This window comes from Falco cherrug, chromosome 1 (assembly GCF_023634085.1).
Source record: "Falco cherrug isolate bFalChe1 chromosome 1, bFalChe1.pri, whole genome shotgun sequence".
Lineage (NCBI taxonomy): Eukaryota > Metazoa > Chordata > Aves > Falconiformes > Falconidae > Falco > Falco cherrug.
This window is the reverse complement of record NC_073697.1, coordinates 49,981,795-50,004,848: the sequence shown is the minus strand read 5'-3', so window position 1 is coordinate 50,004,848 and position 23,054 is coordinate 49,981,795. Positions and strand designations below refer to the sequence as shown.

Below are 23,054 nucleotides of genomic sequence, written 5' to 3'. Positions count from 1 at the left end.
TGCTGGCCCTAAATTAATACTGTCAAAATTTTAAATAATAAATATCAGTTCTATGCTATAAAACCCCTACAGGACAGCTATTTTGATTGCAAATCAGTCCTTGCACACAGACAGACAGATCAAAGTATTTCCTCTGTAAAGGGATGATTTCCAGTGGTCTCATTGTGGAAAAGAAACTTGGCATTAAGACTCAAAAATCAAAAATCTTAACTTTTTTCTCCAAAAATATTTATCCTAAGGCACGAACATGAGTTGCAAACTCAAGTCAGACTCACAGAGTCTGTGCAGGAATTAAGAACAGTATCATTTCAGAAAGTCTTTGATATATGCTCCCTGCAGTATCATTTACAACAGTTATAAGCTGAATTTGCATTATCATCATATATTTATGATAAACAATTCTGCAAGGGAACATAACTTTAAATCCCATAGAAACCAATAAAATTTGAACCACTCCATCAAAACTAATTTGGATGTTTTTCTGAATGCAACTTTAATCATTATTTTGCATGTCCCAGATTTCTGAGACATTGCTATAGCATTCTTGATTGTAAGATGGCCTCAGACTCCTATAGTAGGTCCTTCATTTAACAATTTCCAGTGTATTATAGTAAGAACTCAGCAAAGAAGAAATGTGTAAACTTCTTACCTGTCTCTGACTCCTTTGCTTTGTCAATATGCCTGCATAAAATTCTACGAAATTCTCAAACAGGGATTTGGAGAAATAATCTAAGGCATATGCAGCAGCTAGATAAGGAAGTAGACGCCATTGCTAGAATGAAAAATAATGATATTTGAATGCAAATTGATACATATTTTTTATAGTTATATATATGTAACTATCTTATAATATTGAACCAACCCATTCGTTTTTACTTTGCTCAAATTGGAAAACTGTTTTATGGAGAAGAGAACTTAACAGTACCTATATATCTATATATCTGTATATAATGATATATATATATATATATATGTAAGTACCTATAAACATAATTAAGTGGAACTACTCTATACACAAGTTGCAGTTATGTTATTCTAATTCATGCATTTTATGAATTTGTGATAAACGTTCTGTTAAACCAGTACAAAAGTTCACTGAAGCTTTGGGGACCAACGATATATTTTTGCCCTGTGTTTATACAATGTCTGGCATGCCGGGGCCAGTTATGATTCATGTGTTCCCTCAGTACTGGCATGACAGAGGTTGTAGATGTTTCACTTGCTTGTTCGTTGCTGAACATATGCTCCTGCTGGGTGCACGCATTCTGTGAAAAAAATCCAGGGCTGGGAAGCAGCAAAAAAAGCATCTTTGCTGCTCCTTGCAACTTGGAGCCCATGAAGGAAAACAGAAACTGCTTGAGGAAGCTTTTGTGGTAGAGCAAGAAGAGAATGAGAGGTTCAGCAAGCAAAGCCTGCAGAACAAGCCAAAACTGAGAAACACTAAGAGACTCAAAGTATAGTGGGAAGCAGACCCTGGCTTATTCAGAAGAGGTGAAAAGAAGGCAACTTTTGCCACTTTGTAGAAATCCATTAAATCTTTCAAAGTTACAAGACAAAGTGCAAACCTGGAAAAAAAAGCACCCACTTTGCGAGGACAAACTAGGCATGCTTGTTTTCAGCACTTTCTTATTATTAACCTTTCTTATTCAGCAGATCCAAGTTTCCTCTGCTGCGCAGTTACCCTACATACTCTTGATCGATTTTACCAGAGCAAAATGTGGTTTTCATCTGCATAATCTGCAAACAAACACTGGTTATACTCCTCTCAAAATCAGTGCTAGCTTGAGACTTCACCATAATGAATGTCATTGATTTCTACACATTTAAAGCATAAAGGTTAAACAAGAGAAAATTAGCATAGCAGCAAAAGAGGCACTGACATTTTAAAACAAATACTAGTTTCTACATCTGCAGTACTTTCATGTGTGCACAGAAGACAGTCTTTCTAAAAGCCAGATCATGCCAGAAGAAGGTCCTGAGTTGGAATGAACCCCCACAGTGGCACTACAATCACACTTCAGATGACAGACAATGGCACTACATCCAGCATCGGTATTTTGATCTGCAGTAGCTCTGAATCTGTGTTTCATTATATAAAAGTCTATAGATGTGAATTCCAAAGTATTTACCTGTGTTTGGTATTCAAGAACAGGTAGTTCTTCACCATCAGTTGGTCCAAACTGACGGCGAGCTGCTGAGAAGCGAATGGCTATTGATAACGCAAGCTTTAAATTGGTCGTGGAAAATGCTGTGATCAGAATTCTGCCAGTGGACAAGGATCCCAGAGCTGCACTAAAACGCTCTTTAACGTCCTGAATGAATAAAAGGCACAGACTGAATGGTGAGGCTAACATTTCATTTACATCCCCTGTGAAGATACAACTATTGTTAGCATGATCTGAAGCCCTGAGAGGATTAGCCAGTTTTCTTTCTTGACACATTCAGAAGGTGTTCAGGCAAGATGCAAAAGTTTCTCTAAACTACTCTGGCATCAGTGGCGTAGTGCAAAGAGCAAGAAGTCAGTAAAATCAGTAAGGTGAGTTGAGGCATCTCTGAAAGGCAAGTAAAAAACCAGAATTCTGACTATCTCATGTGAAATCCTCAAGTGTTATTTAAGTCCAGATATCTCGTACTTCCTAACATTATAGAGGCCCATGCTTTATCTCTTAACTTACTTATACCTTTGTATATTTAATGAAGTGTATTAAGGAAACAAAACCTTCATTCATACCTTGACTGAACTTGAGTACTTTCCCTCAGCTGTGACATCTCCAGCTATATTCAGGATGTTTTCTTTAGGTATCCTGACATTGTGGAACATTGCAAATCTGTTCAAACAAATACACAAGCAATGTAAAATCTACCTTGACATAGTCTGAGGTGTCTACGTTACAGAAAAAAGGTCACAAAAAAGACGTGATTGCACAGTGATGTCAGGCATATCAGTGAACAGAAAACAGTGCCCATGAGGCCAGGTAGGTAGTTTTAGGAGAGTATGCCTGGGAGAACAAGGGTTTTCAGACTCAGGGCATCAGAGGAAATTCAAGACGAGAAATAATTCATTATAACTTAACTATTTTTAGAAAAGAAAAAGATGACGCTTACAAAACCAAAACAAACACCTCATTGACTATAGGAGACCATTTCAGCAGTTTCACAAGTGAAGAAGTAAGTAGCTTATGGGAAGATGAGCAATGTATTCTGTTTGAAGGAAGGGACAGGTAAAGTTACTTATTAGAGACCTTATACAGAGGTGGTTTGACAGACACTTTCACCAACAGCCCAGAAACCTTAACTGAATTCTGTCTCCGTGAGTTTAGGTAAGTTACTTAGCCTGATATACCTCAGCTACCAAAAAGCTTGGGAAGATGAACTTCCTTCTCCTGTTTAGAACCCATCAGGGCCATTCTGACTCCTAATAATGCCCTGCCACAAACATTTCTGCTGAAATACATGTTTTACTGAAGTGTTGTTCAGTCCAGTCTAGAGACTGCTTTGGAATAAATACACTATATATATTTATGAGTCTAAAATACAGATCTGTGAGGATCATTCATGTTACTGCAATCCTTATGAGGACATAGCTGAAATAGTGCCCTGAGAAGGAACTGAATGGAAAAATTTCCTTTGTTTAAACTCAGACTAGGATTTCTGTTCCCTGAATGTTGTACCTCAAAAAGGAAGAGCAAGATAACCTTTTCTAAATTGTGGCACCCTAGCAGCAAAAAAGTAGTAAGTTGTTAGAATAGGGAGAACGTCCCAAGTATTCATATTCTTCAGGAAAAAGTGTATGAACTGTTTCACCCTAATGGGCAATACAACTTGGCACAACAGCAGTAATATCAGCTCCACTCACAAATATCTCAGTATCTAATAGCACTTGAAAAGCTGTATTTGTAATCAAAGCAAATTCCTTTTTCCTGCCAATACAGGCTGATCTATTTAATAAGGCTCACGAGAGTCAGGTCTTTCACATTAATAAATTACATAAGAGCTGCCCTGCTGCATGTGCTTTAAAATTATGAGTTGTTTCCAAGGAAACATATCTGCATGTTGAATTTATTCAGCCTTAGAGATACACAGTATTTTCAGACTTAGCCACAGGGAAAAGCATGCTATCCTAACCAAGAACCAGCTGCTTATTGGCCTTAACGATGCTAAAAAGTGCTTTATTAAGTGCCAACTTCAGTGAGACAACACTACTTTGTAACAGGAGCAAATTCAGAATTCCCAAAATTCTGATTTCCATATCTTTTAATACTTTTTTCCAAATCATTGAAAACAGGAAACCTCATTCAAAAGATCTTTTGGTTAAATCCACATTCTCTGCTCCCTATAACCCAAATAAAATCCATCACAACTACAACTGTAATAGCAAATCCAATAGTTTTAAGCAATAGCATGCATGTTAGACAGAACTTGAGCTTTTCAATTATTGCTACTCATTGCTTTAATTACATGAGAGTGTGTGTGGCAAGGTTTAGGTCCCTAGTTTAGCACTCTCCCTAGTTACTGTAAATCCACAGAACTACAAGGTGCTTCCTCCTAGGAGTTTACAATACAAGAATAAAGCAAGAAGCTACAAATGTGTAAACAAACAGGCAGACACTAACTACTGAAAAATACTTTCTTGATATGGTATCTGTCAGTCACAGTGCATTTGCAGCTAAGCACTGGCATTTTTTTATAAGCCCTTAGAGCAAATGAGAATTTTAAGGAGGAATCTGAGTGATGAAAGTAAGGGAGGTTCATGGATTTTTATAAAGGATTCCTCCCCAGTAGGACAAGCTGCAGGGAAGAAAGCAATGAAATATTATTTTTAAAATCTTTGGAATGGGTGATAAAAACTGGAATCATAAAGCCAGACTAAAGAAAGAGCTGACCTAACAGAGAGATGATATAATCTTTGGGGCACAGATTAGGAAGAAATTTCAAAGGGCTCCAGCTCTTGGGCCTTCTCTTTGCAAATACGTATTATTCTGAACATGTTTAGTCCCGTGTATGACGAACGGTAAGATTTCATGATAGTAATGACAATGCACAAGATGGTAAATTGTCCTTTTGTGTTTTCCGCTGTAGTGATTAGTTCAATTCATTCAGCACAGCTGTGCAGTTGTAAAAAATTACTTACAATGATATGTGCTGGAAACTCTAGAGTTCTTAAAAAGAAAATTAAAATCTACTAATATATGAATCTATATACTAATAACTTAATTTTTGGAAATTCAAGTCTACCAATATTGAACATGTGGCAGATGTGTGCCAAACAAAACAGCTCCCCAAATAACCTAAACAATTTTACCTACTTTCACCTATTGCGATACAATCCCAAATAGTTAAATCTAGAGGAAGTCTTTTGTTGGGAAAAGCAAAAAATCTTGTCTAAAGTTTTATTATAATCTGTCTGACACAAATGCAATGTAACTAATTCTGTGCCACATAGAAGATCACTTAGACTTATTTTGATTAAAGACCACATGTATACCCATCATAATTCTTTTCACAACTAGTGAACCAGAATACTAAATTTCCAATCATTATATAACAATCTCTTTTCTTAAAATCAAAATTAGTTCAAATAAGTTTTTGAAAGTTTACATTTTTTCCCTTGATACTGTCTATTACAGATATATTTCCTTTTTTTTCTGTAAGCTGCTATCAAAATAAATGCATATAAGACAGCGGACACTTTAAGAAGCAAAAGAGACAGAACTACCAATGAGAAATCAACCAAAAATTCCCATGTGTGAAGAAATAAGATATATATAAGCACCACCGTTGAAAATAAAAGCAGAACCTTATAAGACCTGGGAGTTAAGTGACCTTATGAGATCATTTCCAATTGCTGTTACGCTCATTCTCCAAGAACCTTGCTATTTGAAATTGTTAGACATACTGGCCAATTCGAGCTTGACACTGGAACATAGTAAAAATAAATAGTAAGATTTAATGAAGTCAACGATCACATTTCCAATAGTTATTAGCCTAGAAAGCATAGTAAATAGACGTGGTCCACATCTGTCAACGCATTTAGGGGAAAAATCTCCTTAAAGAATTGAAGAAATATCTTACAATAATGGAACTGTATACACAGTCATGGGGATATCACGTACCAGCAAGTTTGGAAAATGGCTAAATTTCACATGGTGATGACAAGACCATAGGTTTGAAACCTACCCTGCTTAGGGCCTCTTCTGCATAGCAAACAGTGTGACTGAGATTAAGACCTCTCAGCAAGAAAGACAGATGGCTGTCCCTTTAAATACATATCATAGGGCTCCACAGCAATGTGCAAATTTGCATCACATAGTCCACAGTTTAAAAAAAAAAAAAAGTACCACCTAGATTTCTACCTAGATTAGCTGAGCAGAGTGAAGTGCAATTCCAAGAGTAGCATTCTTGTTTCGATTCTTCAGCCAGTAGTTTAGGGAACATTTCAAGCAAAGTTAATTTTACTGACTTTAAATCATGCAATAGTAATTCATCTGGTGTGCAGTAATGCTGACAAAAAGGGAGCAGCTGGAAAAACTACAAGGTCCTTTTGCCAGTACTAAATTAATAAGCTGTTACCTATAGTACAAATAGCTCAAACATACTTGCTGAATTTCAGACTCAGTAAAATGCCTTTCCTGCCAGCTTTTGTTATTGACTACGTTAGAGATGGTGCAGCGACAATTCCTTCAATCCTTCCAGCCAGAAACAGAAAGCTAGTGAATGGTATTGGAAGGCTGCGAGTCAAGTGATCTCATGGCTGTTTATGGGATACAGTAAACCTTGGGAAGCGTAACACTTCAGAGGTTTGGTGAAAAACTTGCAGAAGGAAAGAGAACAGCCACAGATTCCAGACTGAAACTCACAGAAAGGTTAAGAGTTGAGAAGAGTTAACAGAAAAGCTGGGGAAAACAGCAAGGCAGTGTATTAGCTCTAGTTTCCACAATCAAGGCTCTAATCTAAGAATGCGGCTCTGTAACAGTAATGCTCAATAGCAATGACAACACAACATAGCATTTTATAGGCCTCCTAACCCTGTCTTAATGGACTTCATGGACATACAAAGACCCACTCACCCTGAAGTTCTTATAAGCTAAGTGCCAGTCTTGCAAGTAGTTCTGGGTGGACAAACTCCCGCAACTGTTGAGAGCTCACAGAACTCTGCTAAGGGAGAAAAAAGGTTGTTCGAAGTTCACTGCAGATGCTAGGCTGTATTTCCGTGGGTGGTAAAACAAATGTATGACCAGATCTGGAATCTACCTTTCCCCATTAGCACCATCAAGTGCCTGTCTGTGAACTGGCTATGGCTACAGTTTTGAGGTACATGTGAGTGACAAAAATGAGAGGATAAGGCAGCACTCTTCAGCAATGTGACTACATCTTAGCAATGTGCATAGCACTGTATGTACCCATATAGTGTCCAACCTTGACTGTAGAAACAAAGTAGAGAGGGCAAAACAGGGAAGTACCAATGATTCTACTGTAAAAATCAGTTTAACTGAAATTGCAAATATGCAAGATGGGTCTTGCAAAATACTTGGTTAAACGGTGACACTGGCACTGTTCACAAGCATTTAAGTATTGATGGTACTGTATTCAGATAATGTAAGTAGACATACAGGAATTTTTAACATTTATTTGTATTATATAGCTGCTTCATTACCATTGCAATTGTTTGTGACTCTGGTCAGAGGCTGCAGGACAATAAAAACATTAAACAACCATAAGCTTGTTTACTTGTGAAGCAGGACTGATTTCTACACTTGCTTTCTTATTCATATCCCTGTACTGTCCCCTTCCCTGTACTGGAACAGCCTCTTCTGTGGCCTTGCAGTGAGCCAGACCTGACAAATGATCTGGTTGAAGGCAGCCAATTTTTTTTTTTTTTTGGGAGGGGGGGTTGTGGGATTAGTTTTCAGGCAGTTCCAGTTCCCTAGCTGAGCCCCACCACCCCCCTCAGCTACACAAATATCTGTCCCGGCACAAAGAAAAAGGCAGTGTGGGAGTAGAAGCAAACAACCAAAGAAGCTGAGTATGGAAATTATCTTCACCGAACTCCTGCTTCAGACTGTAAGATGAAGCTCCAAAGACTACGTAGGCTTCAACCATGTATTACAGCTCCTATCCTCCTAGTGAAGTACCTGCAACCACTGCAAAATCTAAGAGTTAAGATGATAAATACTAGGAAACAAAACCCCTTTGAAGAACTGGACTTTGATCTGTTCTGCCCTTAAACTAGCAGTAGCAGAACTGATACTGAAATAGCAACGAATCTAAAAAAATGAATGAACCGTTTAAAAGTCATTCATAAAGGCTTGGAGGTTGTGTGATGCACACCATCTTTGCCAATACACAAGGAAGGAAGTGTAGTGGGGGCTTTCAGAACCTGCAATATCTTTACAGGAGGGCTTCTTTTACACCATTTATTGTTTTTCTGACCAATAAATCCCCTTTACCCATTTCTTCTTGGGTGTTTTGTTTTGTTTTCAGTATCTAGAGAACTGAATCTGGCCTCAGTAATTGCTAGCGAACACGCTGAATGTCTTTGCATGTTTTATGTATGGAGAGATTGAGCACATTTTTAATTGTACATGAAACATTGTTAAACAGATAATAAAATACTTGTTTTCTGAAGACCATCATTATAATTAGCTACAGTTAACAATTATTCTTCCCCCAGAAAGACTTTTTTCTCCCCTAGAAATAATTCAGTTAAAATAAATATCTTTCTATCTGGCAGTGGTTTGCGCTATCTTTGCTAGTTTAATTTCACTAGTTTTTCCCTTATAGGTTTTGTCTGCTCAACAAACTGCATATACGTTATCAGTGGCTACAGCTGAATGAGCTCAGAACATGTTTTACAAAGACAGGCATGTTAAGCTCCACTTCAGAAACACAATTATAACTCATTTTGAAACTTCCCCATGCAGATTCAGTTGGGTATCATTTCCATTTCTGGAGTGGGGAAAGCAACAATTTTCTGCTAGTTACATTAAATCGGACAGTAAATTGGTTCATCACCAATACCAATCAGTGGCAATCATTTACTGACATGCACTGCAGTAAGGAGTAATTTTTATAACGTTACATTAGCCAAGGTAGACAAAAAAAACCCCAAAACCCAAAGGGAAGAAACAGAAATGTGTATTAGCACTTACCCAAGCTCTTGCTTTATGTCCATCCTCTTATGCCTGCCATACATTTTACTGAAAAGCCCCTGGCTCCCAAATACCCAGAGTTTTTTCAGTGGTTGTTTTTTGCCTCAGCTACTTCCATATTGGGACTTCAGTGAACAGCAAATTTCAAAGACTGCCAGAGCACTAGCAACAGGTGGACTTTTTTATGGTAAAAATAAAGACTGAAGCACTTGCATCCCCTGGTGGCAGTCTGATTTATTGTTCGGTAACAAAACACAAAACCAGTCTCCGTAACAAAAAATAGGAGTTCTATTTCTAACCCTTTATGTATTGATTACACAAATTATTGTAAATAAAAAAAAAAGAAAAAATATTTTGAAATGTTTTAAAGTGATTTTGTCTTTTTTGTCAGGGTAGCTGAAGTTGCAAAGATTTGCAAAACCCATGTGATTTTTAGACATTCCAATTATGAAGCTCTAAGAATTATTTGGAAGGAGAAGACTAAGCAACTGGATTTACACTGCAAAAATTCCCACATTACTTCTGAAATTCTTTCTGTTACTGTAAACATTACACCCTGCATTAGCAGGAAACCAGCCTTCAGCCAAATGACTCAAGAGATTAATTGGTTTCCAAAGCCAGAAGGGACAACTACAGTCACCTACTCTGTTCTCTTGCATAGCATAAATCAATGCCATTTTCCATTGAAGCTCTGGAATTTCTTCCCCGTGTCCTTCATAAGGGTTCAGAAGCTTAACTCTCTGTACCCATATTGAATATTAGTAGGATAAACGTATTGAAGTACAGGAACAAAATATGACATCTCTGCCAGAGATGTCAGGCTCTGATCTGCACTGTGACCATTTATCCTGAGTGTAACTACATGGAAATACATCTGATTTACTAAGTGTCTATGGTAGTTGAATCAGACTTCACACATACATTCCAAGAACTAGCAAAGCATGTAGTAGATCTAGACTAACACTGGTAGTCACAGCACAATGGAATGTTTTCTCGTCACCACATACAACAGGCTTCTATACTGCTGGCTGTGCTTTCAAGCTAGGATATAAGATTGCTAAACTGCTTCAGAGAACACCTTGACAAGGCAGTGTCTGGTGAGACATCTCCTCGTGAATCTTGGCATTTTGCAGATCATGCAACCAACAGTCCATTTTCTAGAGTAACACAGCTTGTTGTCTCTGCAAACAAATGCAGAGCTATGAAGCCACTTCCTCTCCAGTCCCCATCCAGGCCTTCGTGTACCTCTGAGAAGCAACGTGTATAAGGCCTGACATTTTTGACAGCTCAGTGTGAGCAGGGAGGTGGCAAAGGCAAAACTAGTTCTCTAGTTCTTGTGAACAACATTGGCATCTAGCCTCAGACCCCTCCAAAGAAAACAACTGAGGTATAACAGGAACATAGGCTCCTAGAGTTTTCAGCTGAATGAAGGGTATCTACTGGTAACCTTGGGCATCCTTGTCCCTCTAGCTTAATCTGAATGTGCTGTCTTAAGCTTTCTAGTGCAGAGACTGTCTTAAACCATACTTAAGACATCTAGATCCATGATTTGGGCTCCTCAGGCACTGCTGTTACCAGAAAATAATAATTTCCTTTAAAGCAGCATATGCAGTGTAAACAAAAAGATCAGAATGCCCTATGATTGCTTTAAATGACATGTGATGTCGTAAGTAAGATAAGGGACTCCATCTGACATTAAGATGGGAAGTCATTGGTATCTCTTACTTACAGTGTATTATGTGTGTTCTCATTTCAGATTATTCAGTTATTACCTATATTTTAAGAAATGCTCTGTTTTTTCCCACTAAATCAAAGGATAAATCGATTTTAAAATTATGTGCATTTTGATGTTTTGCGACAAGGACACTCTTCTCCCTCCTTGCGTGTCACATAAAACTATGCTGCAAACTAAGAACGAACAGCAGAATTTGAGTATTTCTACAGAAATGTGAAGCCGAATTACATTTAGATTATTTAGGCCCATGTTGCTGTGCCATCTGGTGGCTACTAGTTTGTAATGCAGATGGAGGCAAAACCCACCAAAACCAACGTCCAAACCCTCTTCTTTTCCAGGCATTTTCTCACACATTTCCTCTATAAAAATTAATTTTATACATTTTTGTTCTTTATTTCATTTGTCTTCAGGCAACAGAGAATCAATGAGAATGAGCTACGTAAACATAAAAGTCAGTGCGATTTTTGCCACTGCAGGCTATTTGGGACATCAGGAGGAGGCTGATACAGACAACAAACTACAGAGGACCGACAATCTTCTGGAAAGCCAGGAAAAGCTGGCTTTTGACAGCACTTTGAAAGCAGGACACTTTAGGATTTCTATACTTCTTTACTGCAATGGTGTGTTATACGTGACAGCATCTCTCTCTCTAATGAACTGGATCAACAGAAAGAGGTACATTTGAGGGATTGATATCCCCCCCCCTTACTATTTTAGGTCTGTCTTTACACAGAGCTATGTAAATGATACAGTTATTTTTACATAATGGTTGTTTTAATGTAGAAATCTATACCTCAATTGCCTCACTGTCTTTCCTCCCCACCAGACGCTTTGGTTAATAATGCAGACACACAGTAAGGACACTGAAGCCCACATCTCAAAAATGGAGTCCACACACTTTTTATTTCAACTGTACACAGAGGATACAATAAAAAAATAACTATCATTCTCCTTCTCTTCTGCAGTGAACAGGACTAGTCCAGAAATCCCATGGTTTAAACAAGATACCTAGTTTCTCTACTGGGTCTCATTAATTTTACATCTTTACCAACAATAAACCTTGTCTGTGGACCTGCATCAGCCTTCCTGTGGGCTGGAAATTGACAGGCAAAATTATTAAGAGCTTACACCCAGATGGGTGGAGAGGCTGATTAAGTTCTTTACTCAGAACTTAATGGATTTTTTGAGGTGGGTTTTTTTTCATTATTATTGTCACTGAGTCTATGACTGCAAGAATGCTTGGGGATATTCACAGAGTATCCATGGCACTTTATATTCTAAAAAGTGAGAGAAGTAGAAAGACTATGGTTATTCAGATAGAAAATACTGAAATTAAGGATTTTTCAATAGTCTTTTTTACAAATACTAACAACTTAAAACCACTAGCAAATACCTCAGAAGACAGAACTAACATGGATGGATATTTGCACTACTACAGTGTGATATAGTCTAGAACATTTCCTCCTTCACATGGATTGACTTACCCATTATCCAACCCATTCTGCCCAAGTTTCTTTCCTATGTCACCTACCATCACACCTGGCATTGGTAGGAGAGTTTTTGTGTCTCGAATCTGCATAGAAGTGGCACAAAACATTATTTCAATTGTGGAAAAATGGAAGTTATTTGTTGAACTTGTTAACGCTAAAGAAAGCTCTCTGTTTTTTAAAAGCACGTGATCCTGGATACAACTTGTACATATGTATCCTCTCATTCAGGACATAGATCCCTTAATGAAAATTACTTTGGTAATACGACACTAATTACATCACTGTGTTAAATAAGCCTTGACACTGATGACTGCTCCCATCAAACTAGCATTGAAACCTTCTTCAGGTGTACACAGACATAACAGGAATCAATGGAACTTTTATGTAACGATCAGCTTTGAGATATTCCCTGATTTATTAATAAATCCTGTTCAGTCTGCAACTAGTTAATTTTACTATGTACAGCTTCCTCTACTGCATTGCCATATTTTCTGATGCCTTTAATCTTATAAACTGATCTCTGTAGTAGAAGCTTGCAGATTTCATGCAGACCAGCCTGAAGTATTGGCAGTCACAAATCATCTTAGGCCTCATCCAAGACTTTCAGGACTTCATATAGCAAAGGTTAGTTCTAAATATATAGGTAGCATGATAATTGGAGGCTTTTCAGCTCTTGTATTTTTCAGAATATTTTGCAGAGAACTGACAGTATAACAACTGGCCGTACAACCATCACAAAATCAGTGAACATTTAAAAACAGTACACTTGTTACAACTGCCATTAAATGTTGAAGGCATTAATTAAAGAATCCGCTGATCTGACATAAATAATAGCATAATAGAAAGTCTTCAATTTGAACCCACTCCTCCCAGAAGAAAAAAAAATATTAACAGTATTCCTACCCTACCTGCACAATAAAGGAATGTAATCCTTGGCACTGTCCATCAGGAGTATAGAGCTGGGCATACACAACTGCATGAGTGGCATGTTTCCCCATATTACCAACCCAGAACTTTGCAGCTTCAAAGTCTGGAGTATGGATAATAAATTCCTGTAGCCAGGAAAGAAAGGAGCATATTAAGTAAATCATAAAAATCAACACATGGCTATTTTCTTTTTTTTTTTTTCCCATGACCATGGTAATGTTTTGAAAACATCCATTAGCTGCCAGAGTTAGATTTGCTGAGGTCTCTGTTACTGTGTTCAGCTTTGGAGAAAATACGTGTAGCTAGGAAAAATTCAGAGCTGAAAAGGTTCATTACTTCATTGTAAAGCGTGAAATTCAGCCTTTTAATTGCTCACTTAGGCAGTTAAAAAAGTAAAGCAAAGTGATGGACTCAAGAGGCATTTCCTAGATCTTAGGTTAAGCTGAGCTGTGCAACCATGTGAGGGACTGTGGGGCTGTTTCAGCTGTGAGGGATGAAACTTATGCAGGGACCACCTCATCTTGCACAGTTTGTATGGAATGGAAGCCTGGTTGACAGTGTGAAAGGCAGCACACTTCCCAGTTTGGACAACTGCGGGACCATGAGTAGTGGGAATTCTGAAGAATACACGTATCCTGAAATTTAGACATAGCTTCAGCATTCAGATTTTTGGATTCCACATAGTGTTCTTTCTGGATGTAAAAAAAAATCTGAACTCAGAGCTTCATGGTCTTAACAAAGATTTAGTCATTTCAGTCACTTTTACTGCTGTGCACTCACCACCAGCCTAAAACTCAATTTATTTAAATGGAACTTTTCATGCTGCCAATCTCAGAACTTTTGTTGAGTTTCTTTTCTGTAAAGGGATCTGATTGTCCATGTTGCATAAATGCTCACTGAATTGCTTGTATATGAAAAAATGCAGACCGAAATGTTGTCCTACTGAAGAATATAAAATCTTATGTTTCAAATCTATGATCTCATTTGTCATTCTTTTGAAGCTACTTCATGATGTGACACTGTTTGTTGTCAGTAACAGCACTTAGTTCTGTATAATACAGTGCAATAAAATGCCACAGTCTTTGGGGGAGATGATGAGGCTACCTTCTTGGGACATTAAATAACACATTTTAAATTCAACTTGGCATAAATCAAAGCATGTAGATGACAGAGAGAGAGAAAGTTCTATTGGCCTCCTCTCGTTTTCTCCCTCAATGTAAAACTATGATGAGTTCTATTAATTTACTGAAAAAAATGTTAGAGGACAATGAATTTATTTGTGCAGTAGAGTTGGTTTCAGAAAACAAATTATTAATAGTAAGCACCATCCGAATGGAAAAAGAAGTTTCTTGTCATTTTCTTTGGGTCTCTCCAATAGTCTTGTTATGTCTTGTTTATATTTCTTTTTCTCATCCTCAGGAAATAATCCTCACCTTTATATAAAAAGTCTTCATGTTTGAAGACAAAAGACAATTTAATATGCACATCCAACTATTCCTTAAGAGACACAACAAAGAAGGCGGCTGCTATAGTTATCACACAACCAGAAGAGAGAGCAAGAAAACAGAAACTGCAAATATTTACAATAATGAAAATCTTTGGTGGTTTGTTTCTTTTTACATTCCGCGTTTGGAGTTTAACTTGATTCTTTCTTCTTAATCAAAGAAATCCCTGAATCATTCTGTCCTGTTAGTAAGTAACAGAGCTTAGCAGTGTCAAAATTATTCCTGTGCATTAAGGACTAACCTGAGTGCTACGATCAAATGTGGCAGTAGTCCGTATGCCTTTGGTATTAGTTCCATGGCTGAGTTCAGTCAGAGCGAAACATCCAAAAATCTAAATAAGGAGATATAAGGCACAATTCAAGACCACTTCTACTACAGCAACTAAAACTCTAAGATTTCTGGACGATTGCAAATTCAGCGGTTGGAAAGTAACTTGCAATTGCAAAAAAACAATAAAATGTAACCCTAAGGCTAGAGTTACATGCCTGCAGTTGAATAACAGGTATTTTATGATGGCTGACTCATTCAGGCAGGTACAGTTTACTACATTCACTAAGTTTTCAGCTGCCTGGGTTGAAAGAACTGTTGTGTAGTGAAAATCATCAAGTCTACTTGCATTACAAGCCATTCTGGGAACTCCCAAACTTAGGTGGAAAACAGAATGAGCCTGTTTATTTTTAAAATTACAAACAGCCTACATTATTAAAGGGGATAAATATATATCAGATCAATGTATTGATACACCTGGTTCTCAGCAGCATTTAGGAACACTGCCTGCTTGAAGCCACACTGAAGTGTGCATGCTACAGCCCCTTACCCTAGACTGGTTCTGTAGTACACACTTTTCAGTAACAAACCTTTGAAAAGCAAGAGAAAATAAAAACAAACAAACAAAATAAATCCAAAACCAAACCCTGAAGCCTCAGGCAAAATAATTCTGAAAATACATATCCTAAGGCTTTTGCTTAGACTGAGAATCATTAAAAGAATTCATCCTGATCTTCAGCATGGGACAGCCAATCAGAACTATGTAGTAGTATATTGTTGTCTATGAGCAGACAGATAAATATGCAATTTCAGAAAATTAAATAATCAAGGAAGATGAATGGCTGGCAAAAAAAAAAAAAAAAAAAAAAAAAAAAGAAAAGATAAGAAGTGATAAAGAATAAAGGAAGAAACATGAAGCTCAGTCTGGGTGTGCTCAGCATGTGTATCTCCAGCGAATGCTGTCCACATGGCCAAGTGGCATGGACAGGAGAAACCGTTTAGGATTGGCTCCTTCTATACCAGATAGGCTGCACTTATTCTGCAGGGTACTTGGTCCTGAGTCTCCACTGCACTCTGTGTGGTGCTTCTGTGGCATTAAGACATTATTATTTTCCATTTTATACCATCAGAATACAACTTCTATAGCATCATGGCAACAGTATGCATTGCACAGTGTATGACATATACATGGGAGGTGGGAGTGTTTGAGCATGCAAAACTTGCTAAGATACTCTTCACTGACTATGGGCGGAGACTGAACTGCTGTAGCGTCATCTACATTGCCTTCTGGGAGAAGTCCCCAAACTCTGTCTGCATGTTAACTTGGACAGTCCAAAACAGATCCAGGAAGTGGCATAATAGCTAGCAGTGAGGACAGGGTAGTCAGGGCTCAGTGCCTGGATTTGCTCATTGGCCTCTTCTTTTGATAATTAGAAGTACCTAGGTATGTAAAGAGATCAGAAATAACACAAAGGTGCGGCTGGTGCCACAGTTCTGACGGTACCCATTTCTCACAAGTTATCAAAAAAAGCCCATTACCTCCATGCTATAAACTTGTTTCACAAAGTCTGCAAATCTCGTAGAAGCACTCAAAATTGTACCTGCAAATACCTGTAAAAACAGAGAATTATGAACTAAATCAGTGGTGACCCCATGATAGAAAGCACAAATTGCACATGCATAGTAATTTGTAATAGTGATGTCCATTAAAGAAACCAAAGAACGTAGGCTGCATAGTAAACTACTACTTAGATTACAGCTGGAGAAGGTAAGTCAGGATTTGATCCTATCAAGGCCCCTTTACAGAGGACTCAACTTTTCACAGCTCTGTTCAAGCCTTCATTGCAAAACTTAAAAAATGCCTAACGAGCTCACTTTCCACTCATCCTTACCGATGCCCCCTTGAGTAGGGTAAAACTTTATTCTAGTTTTATTGCAAATATATTGGGAACCGAAGGTGACTGCTGCAAGATCAGACAAGAACATATTTTAAAACTACCTTCAGTTTTTCTAGATGCATATTCACATAACAAAACTGTAGTTTCCAGATCCTCCCCTGCCATGTGAGTAGTAATTAATTAATTAAACTAACATTATTTGACCAGCTATGTCAAGTATTCTTTCTGAGAGACTCATCTAGGGAGCAACTGATGAACAGAATCCCAGCCACTGATGTCAGTGAGAAACTTTACACGGGTTTTCATTCCTTCTGGATTCTGTCCTGAATCAAGACACTGGGGATTAGGCAAGGACGTTTTTGATGCTTGTATCTGTAGCAAAGACATAGCCACTAAATAGGGCCCAACAACCAAGTTCTTCAGCTGCTACTGCCCTAGAGAGGAGGCAGAGGAGTGGACAAAAGAAGGTGGAACTGTAGGAATCAAAGTATCTTTCTGTAGCTCTGTCTATACTGCTCCACCTTTACTTTCCAGGTGGGATTCCAGACATGGGCTTAACGACAGGGCTTAATGACAAAGACCCACAAACTTCACTCCACAGCTCTCTGATTCTTCTGAACAGTTAAACGGAGTTCCATTTTTGAAAACAAAAGACCGGGAAAAGACATAGCTTTAATAAAACAGGCAGAAAGCAACAGAATTATGGTATTACCAGACACTTAAATTAAATATACACCACTATATCCTTTGAACTGTACTTACACCGCAATGTAAGAAATACTGGAGACATGGAGACCAATCGTACATTCCTATGCAGATCATCATATTAAATATCTTTAATGGGTTCTCTATGATCTCTTGCTGAGTAAGAAAATTATATTCAAAGAGCCTTTTACAGCGCAGGAATGTCAGCTCCTGATATTTCTCACGGCATAAATCTTCCCCAGGATGATGTGCAAAGAGAGGATCACCTTCCAGAGCAGAGAAGATTCTATTCTTGAGGGGGGAAAAACTGACATGAGAATGTTAATCTAAAAGCATTAACAAAATGAGTTAATGTTCTTCCAGGATAATACTAAGCCTCAATCTAAGGTTTAATAGAAGTTATAAACTTATAAAGCCCAAGCTCTAGAGAATAAACAAATATATTTAAATGGTCTGTCATTAAATGTACAGTTCATGAAGCTAAATTTTATGAAAGCTCCTTCACAACGAAGTAGTAAGTGTGGGACTGATTCACTCTGAATATAAGAGAACAGTACGGTAAAACTTACTTGCTTTTTATAACAGTTTATTATTTCATTACATGAAGCTACTGGCAGGATCTAAAGGACAATGGCCCCTAATCCAAGGATAAAGGAAAAAATCCAGGGATTACATTCAGTTAGAAATATGCCATAATGGTAAAGCCATTAAGCTACCACAACTGCTCTGTTCCCAGATGAAAGCAGAAATGTACTCCATTTAATGGAACCATCATATGCAGTCATTCAGTATGGGGATGTGCATTTTTTAATGTTTTAATCTGGATCCTTTTTTTTTTTTTCATTAGATGATATACTAAGGCATTTTTTTACTTCAGATGTCTGTGTCTTCAGGATATCCACATCTTCTTAATTATCTTTCATGTAATTTATAGGGGCGGGGGGGGGGGGGCGGGGGGAATGCAGTGCCTTAGGCAAAATCTTTCTGAAAGGTTTTTTAAGTCCTTTCCTCCTCTCTGAAGAGAATGACAGAGTAAGAAGAAAGAAACCCAGAAGATTTCCTGTGGTTTTCTTTGAAAGGGTCACTCCTTCTCTCCGTATGAACAACACTATTTGCTCATACAGCTTTGAAAATCCATCAAAGCGCACTTGTGTTTTTCTATGCTTTTAAGCCAATCAGTCAGGTGCAGAACAAGACATTCTTGATTTCTCAAATCTACCTTGTAAGACTTTAATAATTATGGTGAATGTTCAAGATCAGCTTAAATCCATGTAGATCTCTACCACGTTCAAACAAAACAGTTCTTTCTCCTCCTACATCTCCAAGTCATGCATTCCCACACCATCTCTTGTGCTGCAATTAATCTCTTTCTTTGGTAGGTTTAGCTTTCAGCGAGGTAGGCATGCTAATGTGTCCAACTGCAATGCCACATAAGCATTAACGCAAGCACAGATCGTAGGAAATTATGTCAGGTCAAAGGAAGACAGAAATACTACGTTTGGCAGTGCCATGAACATAGCTCAGCTTAAGTGTATCATAAACCCACAGGATATATGATTTAATGCAAACAATACAGTAAAGACAACATATGGTAGAATATAGTTCTTTCTCACTTTGAAATGAACACTTGAGGTTCTATAACATAGCATCTGCTGGCCTCCCCTGTACTGACGTTCAGTAATGAAACAAGTCTTATGAGACAGCTAAGTAGGTTGCTCAAAAGTTCTGTTCTATTCTGAAAATTAGACGTACAAATCCAATTTCTTCATGCTTGGTATCTAAGGGTATTATTAAATATTCTCCCTTTGAAAATCACATACATGCTTCTACTGATATCTCCAAAATTAAAACATGCTTACAATTTTTGCAAAGTTTACCTTAAGCCGGATGATATCTTCACCATCTAGTAACACTGCCATCTCCTTCCAGTTGAAGGAAGCTTTCTTACGATATTTGCAAAGCGGTCCTTTAGGGAAATCTGGTAGCAAAGTATCCCATGAACTTTGATTGCCAGTGGCTTCCTTCAGGTTCAGTGAGGATGCCATTGTTAGTTAAACTGCACCAAACAAGAAAAGATACATCACAAACTGAAGCACCACAGATGACTCATTTTTAATAATAAAAAGAGATCAAAAGGGTTGTTTAATTAAATCCATACACTTGTTCAAATGTAAGAGTACAGCAGTGCAGAGCCAACTAAAAGCTTACCCTTCCATTTTTCTAATTCAGTTGGCTTAGTACAAGCTAAGAAAAAAAGAATACCTTTGATCAAATATACATGAATGACACAGTCTTTGTCATTAAAATATGAGCTAACCCTTTTTAAATAAGCAAAATATGAAACAGGGACACCATTGGTTAATATGGCATAATAAGAAAGGGGGGATAAAAGATTCAGGCAAAAAGCCCCCATGTCTTAAGAATAATTGTTACCTCACTTCTAACTTAAATGCAACGTAATAAAATAGTAAAGCACCCAAACACGCATACAAAGCCCTGTTCAAATGCAGGAGATGCCTGTATTATCTTCACATTACTAATTAACATTTAAACAACTTTTAACTAAATGGCATCTTTGTTATATGTTAAGGTTTGGTTTCATATAACTGAAGTGATGACCTATTGTTTGTGCATAAACACCTGACTGAACACATCAAGGAAACTGCAGGAACTCTGCCCTTATCTTCCACTAGTTGAATATATGAAAGAGTAAACGGGTAATAAATCTTCTAGTTCATGTACGCCAATTGCAAGAAACAAATGTCTGTATAATTGTGCACATTTGCATCTCCTTTACTTAATTTAATCTTGCCCAGAACTCGGTTAGCTCCCACAGATCCACATGGCTACATGAGCGCTATGCTACCTGGGTATATCTGTCCAGGCCATTAGGAGTACTGCAGAAAAAAAACAGGTGGCTTTGCATAAGCGGAACAAACACACCTCCAGCCCTGTATACTGTTTCAGTGCTTTGATACAGTGAACATTTAGAATTGTGAGACTAGAACAGTATCAGCGCATTGTCCATCATTAATAGAGAAGGCAAATGAAACAAGCAGGAGGCCCTCTCTGCAAGGAGTCTGTAAAGGGTACAGACTAAACCTGCATAATTGAAGTCAAATAAAACTATTACAATAGTGACTTCAACAGAACACATAGAACTATAGAGCTTTTCTTTTACATAGATGATGCAGCTCTGGAAAATTCTCTTGAAGTGTCATATTGCCATATCAAGTATAAATTCAAAGTGAGAACTTTGCAACCACACTTAAAGCTTCACTTCTCCTTTCTTCCCTAAAGTTTAAATTTTCATTTCTGTTACGTATTGCTTGTAACATTTTTAGTTTGTCTTTCCACTAAACATTTTTTTCCTAAATACTTTCTTCTCTGCTGAGTTGACCTGAGGGTCTTGTGATCAAAAGCAGTAAGGCCCCATGAAATCCTGCTGGCATTTTGTGGTGTACATCTATGGATCACGCAAGCGCACTGCAAAAAGTCACAGACCCGGCTGGATTTCATTATCAGTAGGTGCAATCGCACTAGTTTTGGAGAAAAGGAGAATCGCTTTGCATTAGAATCTGGCCCAAAGATAAAAGGCTTATTCCTCTGCTGCTTCCAGAAGCAGATGCCGGAGTACCTTCTGCTGCTACCTGCTCCTAATGCACCCAGCAATATCTGTCCCTTCATGCAGATAGAAGAGATCAGTGTTATGCTTGTGAGATGCAAAAATAATCAGGCAGGGAAACAGAAGCTGGCTGCATTATAACAAGGGGACTGGCGTGAAGAAGCAATCTCACAGGTACTGGGAGGACATCCAGGCCCAGGGCTGGCCAAGGGCTCAGTATGGACTATGAACTGTATAAAGTAGTCATGAACTATGAACTGTAAACTATGAACTGAATAAAGTACAGAAACTAATAGTTTCTACTTTGGCACTCTACTTTTTCAGTCATGTTTTTTTCCTCATCATCTTGAGGTACCTCCCTACTACATTTCTGCTAACGTACTCCTCTTATGGAGGTCATTTCCTAGTTCTGGACAGTATAGACACAGAAGACGACTGCAGCACAGCATTTCTGCACGTGACTTCCAAATTGGTTCTAGGAAGGTGCAGTTCTAGTACTGAGCAACAGGTTTGGAAATAGAGAAGGGGAAAAAAGGGCACTGAGAAAGAGCATTTCAACCTGAAGCCAAATAAACAGACATTACTCTTCTAACTGGAAAACAGGTAAATCAAGCAGAAGTTCAAGGCTTCTGGCTCAGAACAGAGAAAAATTTACATGCAAATATTGCAGTTATTGAACCTAACTTTATTTACATAGCAAATCAGTAAGATTGCTCAAATGAGAAAAGTGTTCACAAACAAAGGATCCTGTACTTCAAAAAAATTTACAATTTCTGTCTTCACACAATGTTTTAATGTAATTTGGTTCCAAGCAAATATCAAAGTGATCCAGAAACCGAAACAGGCAGTTACAATAGGAAAGTTAACAACTGGCCTAAAGAATAACCTCAGTGTTAACTTCAGCCTTGTGCTGGTATTTCAAAATCTGCGTACAGGTGTGGCAGTAAAAAAATAACACGTTATTTTCAACTTGCTGAGAACTGCTGCAGTTTCACTGAGAAATGCTGAGTTGAAAACCTTTTTAAGTGGACGATGCTCCTGCTAGTTAATTCAAATTCATGCCTGGACAACAACAGTATCTGAATCGCGAGGGAGTATTTCAGTCAGCAGTGCATTACCATCAGTTTTCTGGCATGATGACACAGCTCAGACACATGGTAGCTGCCAAGAATAACGTATTGTACCCTTATTCTGTCAGAAATAGCATTACTCGCAAACGTAGAGCCGACAGAAAATAAGAAACACTGTGACAGCAGTTGCCCAGAGGAAGACAACACCGGAGAAGCTAAAGGCAGGGAAGTAAACCTCCTCTTTAAGAATCCTTTGAGGTTTCATTGCACAAACCGCTATGTGAGCTGCCTGAATTCAGGGTGGGGCCTCGCTTCTGCTCAGAGGAAAAAGTCCAGACGACTAAGTAATATCCTGGTTTTTAGCACAAAAAAAGTACAGTGATTTGTTTCCTTGAAAAGTCGGGCAGTGGGAGGCCTGCCAGTCCGCGTTCCCGGGTTTCAGCCCGCTTTCAGAAAGGTGTTTCTACGCTGAGGTACCGCCGCCCGTGTCACACCGATACAGGCCTTTTTCAAGCAAACGCTACACACGGGGTACAAACCCAGCAACCCACACTCGCTCCTGGGAGCAGGCGGCCCCCCGTGCAGCGCCGCCCCGCAGCAGTTCCCCGCCGCGCCCCGCAGGGCCGGTCCCCGGGCAGGGCTGGCAGGAGGCGCTGCCCGCCCGCCCTGGCCGCGGCGCCGTG

At 38.4% G+C, this 23,054-nt stretch overlaps 1 protein-coding gene across 5 annotated transcripts in view; it reads right to left on the bottom strand.

The window, feature by feature from the left end:
- Window positions 1–23,054, bottom strand: part of ACOX3 (acyl-CoA oxidase 3, pristanoyl) — a 36,637-nt gene that overhangs the window by 13,373 nt on the left and 210 nt on the right. The window contains exons 1-10 of one of the 5 annotated variants that reach the window (XM_027814452.2): window positions 22,420–23,001; window positions 19,554–19,732; window positions 17,734–17,967; window positions 16,613–16,684; window positions 15,048–15,137; window positions 13,283–13,426; window positions 12,369–12,457; window positions 2,732–2,828; window positions 2,130–2,312; window positions 650–772 (exon numbers count right to left, since the gene is read on the bottom strand). In XM_027814452.2, the coding sequence (XP_027670253.2) occupies window positions 650–772; window positions 2,130–2,312; window positions 2,732–2,828; window positions 12,369–12,457; window positions 13,283–13,426; window positions 15,048–15,137; window positions 16,613–16,684; window positions 17,734–17,967; window positions 19,554–19,721 (1,200 nt within the window). In that variant the 5' untranslated portion in view covers window positions 19,722–19,732; window positions 22,420–23,001. Of the gene's footprint in view, window positions 1–649; window positions 773–2,129; window positions 2,313–2,731; window positions 2,829–12,368; window positions 12,458–13,282; window positions 13,427–15,047; window positions 15,138–16,612; window positions 16,685–17,733; window positions 17,984–19,553; window positions 19,733–20,473; window positions 20,795–22,419; window positions 23,002–23,054 lie in introns of those variants that run through there. The other 4 variants (XM_005433146.4, XM_055716055.1, XM_027814460.2 and 1 more) reach the window with 4 other exon arrangements.